General features: G+C 38.5%; 1 protein-coding gene across 2 annotated transcripts in view; it reads left to right on the top strand.

Moving 5' to 3' along the window:
- The window catches only part of tbc1d22b (TBC1 domain family, member 22B), a 44426-nt gene extending 37842 nt beyond the window's left edge, over positions 1-6584 (top strand). For both annotated transcript variants that reach the window (XM_056772562.1, XM_056772563.1), the window contains 2 exons: positions 194-289; positions 2398-6584. In XM_056772562.1, coding sequence (XP_056628540.1) covers positions 194-289; positions 2398-2526 — 225 coding nt within the window. In that variant the 3' untranslated portion in view covers positions 2527-6584. The remainder of the gene's footprint in view (positions 1-193; positions 290-2397) is intronic.
- Positions 6585-6851: the final 267 nt, after the last annotated feature.

Genomic DNA, 6851 nt, shown 5'->3' on the forward strand with positions numbered 1-6851 from the left:
AGAAATTGCTACTGTATATTGTACATACTATGTATTTTTTAAGTGGTGAACTGTCTCTTTAATTCTCAGGGCTTTTCATTGGAAGCTTGGTTGTTTTAGGGGGCAAGTGATCAGCACTTTACCCCAAGTTGCTCCAAGAGTTGTTGCTGTGCGCTTTACTTTGAATAAAACAACATGTGTTCTTCATTTGTAGGCGGAGTCAGAAGGCTTCTCCCATTTCCACCTGTACGTCTGCGCCGCCTTCCTCATCAAATGGCGCAAGGAGATCCTCTCCATGGGTGACTTTCAGGTACACACATGACCTAGTGCGTTTTGCTTATCGCTGCCATCCGTGCAGTAAATAAATGCTTTCCGTGTGCCGGACGCTTCCTGCACACGCACGCATCACTGGAAAGTGCCCCGGCCGTCACTTCCTCAAAGACGATCGGAATAATTGGCCCTCCAGTGGAGCAGCCTCTTCTGTAACTAAATTTCACAGGCCAGCGCATTCACCACACCTCAGCGGCCATGAAATGAGAACGTACTGTTATACAGCCCTGATCTCGCTCTCCGCGGCTCCGCTCCGCCACTCGACACTCATTTATAATTCGGCTCGTTGTCAGGTGCGGGAAAGGGTTTGATGGACAATTGTTGGAGCACCAGCGTTTATACTGGGGCTGTCTATGTACATAATTAATTGTGATTAATCTCAAGGCTTTCGAGAGCTGGAATGATCGAGCAGAGCGTGATCTTTCTGAAGGTCATGAGTTTATTTCCCAAGATGCCTATATACTAATAAATGTATATTTATCTGAATATATTGAGATAAATTGAGACTAGATATACATATCAAATATAAAGAATGAATAGCACCATTCCAGTTACTATTTTTACAGTAAGCATCACTTATATACACAGATATTTTGACTGGTTTTCACAGTTGTTTTTTGTAAAAACATCTTCTATAATTCATACACCTTTTTTATATGTTTTGCCTGTACTTCGCTCTATTATATTTACTGTAAAGCTGATTTGATATAATGCATTATTGTAAAAACTATATCGAATTGGATTAAATTGAATATATCCGAATTCGAAACTGTTATCCAATAAGTTTACACGCTGTGATGTAATGAAAGACTATTTGGTCGATCCATGTTGGCTGTTCTCTCTTATGCTATTTTTCTACAGGCAGTTTAAACGTTTTCTAGTCACACAGTTTTTCTACGCTTGATTCGTGCGGCGCGCCACAACAAAAGACAAAAGAAACCCATTAAGAGCATCACTGATTAAAGTGCATTCTATTGGCTTTTGTTGCACTGCACCACTCACGTGCGGTATTGCCACGGTTTTAGACTTAAGTGGGCTATATGTATGAATTCGTATTATGACGAATTGTTTTGTTATTTGCTTTTTTATTTTAAATAGTAACAGAACTTCGACCTTCCTGGGTTGTCTATAGAGCGTTTCATTGACCACACGCGTCTGGACCAAAGTTAACTTCCGGTCTGTGTTTGGTTATAATATAACAATATTCATATAAATTAAAAATAAAATTTATAGTACTATTTATTGTATAATATTTTGTATTACATTACGATAACACAACCGTTATTGATGGAAGTTTATATAGACTATACTCAATAGACCAATTCGGAAGATGTAGACAACATACTGGTCCAGAAGAACTTCCTGTTTCAGTTTGCTAACACTACTCAAACGTTTGAACAAAATACAGCCAACAGAAAAATTTTAACTGAATCAAAATGATTTATTAATATCTTTAAAATGTTATTATATGTGTAAGATTAAAAAAATAGTAAACAAAAAAATGTGCTTCTGGACCAGTGTTGACATCTTGCGAAAGACAAATTCACAATGACAAACGGAAACAATATTTGTCAACTCTTAATTTGAATAATGGTGTTTGTTGCCGTTGGTCAGATCATTGCGAAATTGAATTTTCGAAGCTTTGTTGCGTCACTTTGGAGTGCGTGGATGTAACCAGCTGCATTAACAAAGATTCCTAAATTCTATATTTATTCTCTTACAAAATAAAAATCGTGAGAAGGTACTGAGCCTAATTTGATGACCCCGAGATTCAGAGTGAAGCTGATTTCAATACATTTGGTACTGTGCACTTTCTGCAGCTGTGGGTGGCGGACACACACTCATACACGCAAGCAGCAGCGACCTCAGAGTAGTGCCAATCATGAATCACATTATCCTAACGTTGTAATCATACCATGATTACATGAACAGTGACGAACACTAAAATGCATTTCAAAGAACAGATAATAGCCAAGAAACACTGTATTTCTGAGGCGGGCGACAGCTACCTGCAGCTCCAGGAATGGTTCAAGTAAAAGCCACTAAATGATTGTCATTTTGAGAACTGTGTTTTTTATGTCTTTTCAGAGCTTGCTAATCCTCCTGCAGAACCTTCCCACAATACACTGGGGAAACGAGGAGGTGGGGTTGCTCCTGGCGGAGGCCTACAGACTCAAATACATGTTTGCCGACGCTCCGAGCCACTACAAGAGATGAGAACCCAACGCTGGACATCATGACCCCGGAAACCCAGACAATGATACGACTTAACAATGGCATCTGTCCAAACGCTACTTCTTAGCTCAGTTTAATTTGACATGGTGAAGATAGAGCTCACCAATTTCGTCCCATGACGTCGAATTTGTGTCGTCGTCTGTTACAGTTCACGATCAAGGATGAGACAAAGTAAATAAGCGCAAACGGGATATTTTGGAAACACTCCCGGCAAGCCATCTCTGTGGCTGACAGTTTCATTTGCCTGGAGATTATTGCAGAAGATTACTGACAAAATGATGCCAAGCTCTAAAACAACGGACGTACGAAAGCGTCACATTAAATCTGAAAGACGTGGCATTCTTCAGAAGCACCAGTACTTTGGATTTTCAAAGGGGTTCCCCTCATCCTCCTTCATTTCTTACCCCTGATGTGGAGTAACCAGCCCGCCTTTATGAATCTCAGCCAATATTCTCATGTTTTGTGTTATTACACCATAATGTGATCCTCTTGGCCTCTTTGCTCATTGCGACATTGATTGTACCACAGGCTGGTACATGGGTCGATTCCCGCCTGTAATCACTCGCAGACGCTATTATTGAAGATCTGCAATACAAGAAACTATGGCAGCCTTCAAGAGCCATATTTTAAAAGACGCAGTCGAGCGTGACATTTGGACCGATTCGAAGAATCGATAGACAATTGACTGAGCGATGTGCTTTTATGTTTATCAGACTCTGAAGACTGTGAATTTGAACAATCTAAGAGCCCAGTTCTTTCTGAAGTGGCATTGTATGCATATGACCCTCTTGCACAATTATTTCGTAGAAATAGGTACTTTTTAGAGTTTTATCATTAGCTGGATGACTACTGAGGTATAATGTTCCAGCACAGACTGCTGTGGGGAAATATTCATACTGGTTTGTAAAGAATGAATTAGTGTGGTTATATTAGACTGGATAGTGCAACCTACTGACTCAAAGGAACAGTTCACCCCAAAATAGAAGTTAATTTACTCAACCTCTAGTTCCAAATCTGTATACATGTCTTTGTTCTGATGAACACTGTAATAATACTTCATAATAAGTGCCCCTGAACTGTTTGCTTTCTTTATATTGTTCAACAGAACAAAGATATTTACAACACATATTTTATGGTTTTGCGTCCATACAGTGGAAGTCAACGGAGGCCAATGTTGTTTGGTTATCAAAGTTCTTCAAAATATCTTCTTTTGTGTTGCGCAGAGGAAAGAAAGTCATACATGTTTGGAATGACATGAGTAAATGCTAAAATAGTTTTTATTTTGGGGTGTACTGTCCCTTTCAACTGAAGGATTTAGTTTTTAGCTATAGACACTGAGCGCGGTCTGGTACTGCGCCGTGTTTGTCAGGTATCTTCTCTCCACTCTCCGAGCAGCTGGTCTTGGCCCAAACCCAAATCATAATCTTAAGTACTGTTATGGAAACAGTAAATCTAGTCTGAGATCACTGTGAAAAGCAACTCAACCATTGGCACGTCCCTTCGGTCTCCCAGGGCAACAGATTTATGCAGATGTTTATGCTAATCAGATGCAGATGATTTGATTATCTTTGAACCCCCGTTTCACCTCCTGGTACATTTATTAACTGCGGCTGATACATTTTGATTGGCGATTAATTGTTAAAGTTAATCTGAATCTTCAATTACGCCATCATTCCTTTTCAGAGCGTGGAAGTGGGATCTTTATAAATTGCCGCGTAATGCAAAGCGATTTCTTCTCCGACTTTTTGAAAAGAAGAAGGTTTCATTAAAAATCTCTAATCGTGTCGAATCACGTGGCAATCATCGAGGACCAAAAGCCTGCATGGATAATCTGAATAATAAATGAAATATGTGTCTTTCTGCTCTTATTATCGAAGGGAATGAATTGTATTGATTCGAGTGAGGTTTCAGAAGTGATGCCGAATGGAGGATTTTGTGAACATGCTGATGTGAAACGCTTGAATAATGTACATTTGTCAGCTCGCTCTTCCTATTCATCTGTCAGTGATATTTGAGACCACCTGCACTATACAGTCTTGCTGTTACAATCCATTTTTGATGAAGCATTTACAGTGCTGCGCTAGTTTTTTTTCTCGTTCAGGTTGACTTCTAGAATATGTCTTTGCATACTATAATGAGCTGAAATTCACTCCAGAGATGGTAATTAGTTTTCTCGTCACCCCTTTAAAGTGCACTAATGAAAGAGCGACTTATTTTAAAAGGTCAAAAACGCTGACCCCGCGAAAAGATGGGTCAGTAATTATTCATGAAAGGGTCGTATTTTACCACCCTGTGATGTGGTACGTGTTGAATGAAGGTGCGGGTTAGGTTACGGCTCTGAGTAGGTTTATTATGGAGTCCATATTAAAGGCATATTAATAATTTTGGTCACCATCACTGTTTTGAAGAGGGCGGGGCGGATCTGTTGCCCATTCGCGTGTTAAATTCAACAAACTTTTCTTCGAAGTTTGAAACGGATTTTTAAATGATGTTGCACAGGTGAAAATATTGTTAAAATGTTAAAGCTGCATTCTGTAAATTAACCATCTCTGTTTAAAACATAAAATTACAGCTTTCTTTAGGTACTTTAAATGTGTTCAAAAACAACTGGTATCTCAAATCTTAAATGCGTATAATAAGCTCACCGCTGTGAATCATGGTTAGGTTATGTACTTGCCCAATTATCAGGAAAAAGTTACGGAGTGTAGCTTTAACATTTACAAGTTGTTTTAGGCTGTTGTCATTCATTCAGTTATCATTTAATTGCAGTTTTATGTTAAGTAACAAAATTTCGAGCAATAACGTTAAACAATCCGGTAGATCTCTTTATCCTCACGTCTAGGTTAAAAAGCCTCTTAAACATGGATGTGGCCGTTTAAAAGCACAGTAAATTCTCATTCGGTCTGGCTTCATTATGTTATGTAAAAGCTGCTTCAGTCCTAATGGATAAAATCATCTCCATTTGCATCATCTATTCATATTCTTAGTTATGAGAATCAAATTGATTGCAAACGCTATTTTATGTTGACATAAATATCATGATAAAAACGGCCAGAACATTATCGAACCGTAAAAGAAAACTCTGGATTTCGCGAGCCCATCTTGATTGTATTATACGTGTTGCCTTTTTTCATGGGTGTACCTTTTTCATAAGCACATTAAACCGCTTTTATGTGCTTATGGAACAAAACATTTAGTGTTATACTAAGGAAGCTTTCGGCTTCTCGACAAGAAGCCAAATCGTATTTATGTTATTCATGAATTTACACATTTGTTTTGTTTTTATTTTGATTCCGCTTATTTGGTTGTAATACAGAGAACAAGACCTGTGTGGATTGTACTTTACTTTTAATTTGTTTGTGTTACCTTTTCTTAAGAAGAAAAAGGAAAATGATGTGCCCTGCCGCTACAGCGGCATGTCTATTTATAGACGTGTCCTCCGTGTCTTAAGTTATTTGTCTTATATCTGTGATTTGTCCTGGGATTTTCTGTTTCTCCCCTCTCCATTTCTGGCTTCCCGCTTGGCCTTATTACTTGTTTCGTTTATCCGCTTCGTCCATCAGGACTGTGTTTAGAAGATAGACTTTCTTTCTTTTTCGATTTCTTTTTCAAAGTGTACTCGTAATTCTAGGATCAAATATTTGCCTTTGGTCTGCAAATAGAAATGGTGCTTCTCTCTGTATTAGTCATTCTACTTGTGGCGTGTTTCATCGGAATGATATTTTTGGGCGGGTGCTGTTTTATGATAATGTAGACGTGTTGTGTGAAAGAACAGTGCTGTGCTTTATTCAGCTCATAGCGTTCTGATTGTGTTCACAGTTCGCAATGCAAATAAGACTCTGTAACAGCTTCACGGTTCGTCCCGACGCTTGCGTTGTTTTTCTCTCTCTGCAAAAAAAATGCCAAAATCCTCTAGTCATTACGCTGGATTCTGCTTAATGAGTGCTTTTGTAGTCCACACTGCTTTTAGCCTTAACAAAAAAGGAAATATTTGTTGCTGTATATTTGATTTTGGATTCTATTAAACAGTTGGTACTGTGTTTAACTTGAATTATTCTGTGTGTAGGGACCTATAACGTCCTGTCAAGGTCAGTAAAACCTAAAACCATGTACTTTGTTGGAACTCCAACAAGAAAAACACATTAAAAACGTCTTAATTAAAAGCATAGAAATGCAAAAAGGATGCTGCAATGGTAAGATATCAGGTTAGAAGATAGATCATTAGCGGAGTATAAACTATAGAAAGTCGGCCCTGTGATAGAAACACAAATGTTTTTGCGTGTGAGGATGACAGTGTCCTCTCTGTG

Source organism: Triplophysa dalaica, chromosome 18 (genome assembly GCF_015846415.1).
Source record: "Triplophysa dalaica isolate WHDGS20190420 chromosome 18, ASM1584641v1, whole genome shotgun sequence".
In the NCBI taxonomy this organism is placed as follows: domain Eukaryota; kingdom Metazoa; phylum Chordata; class Actinopteri; order Cypriniformes; family Nemacheilidae; genus Triplophysa; species Triplophysa dalaica.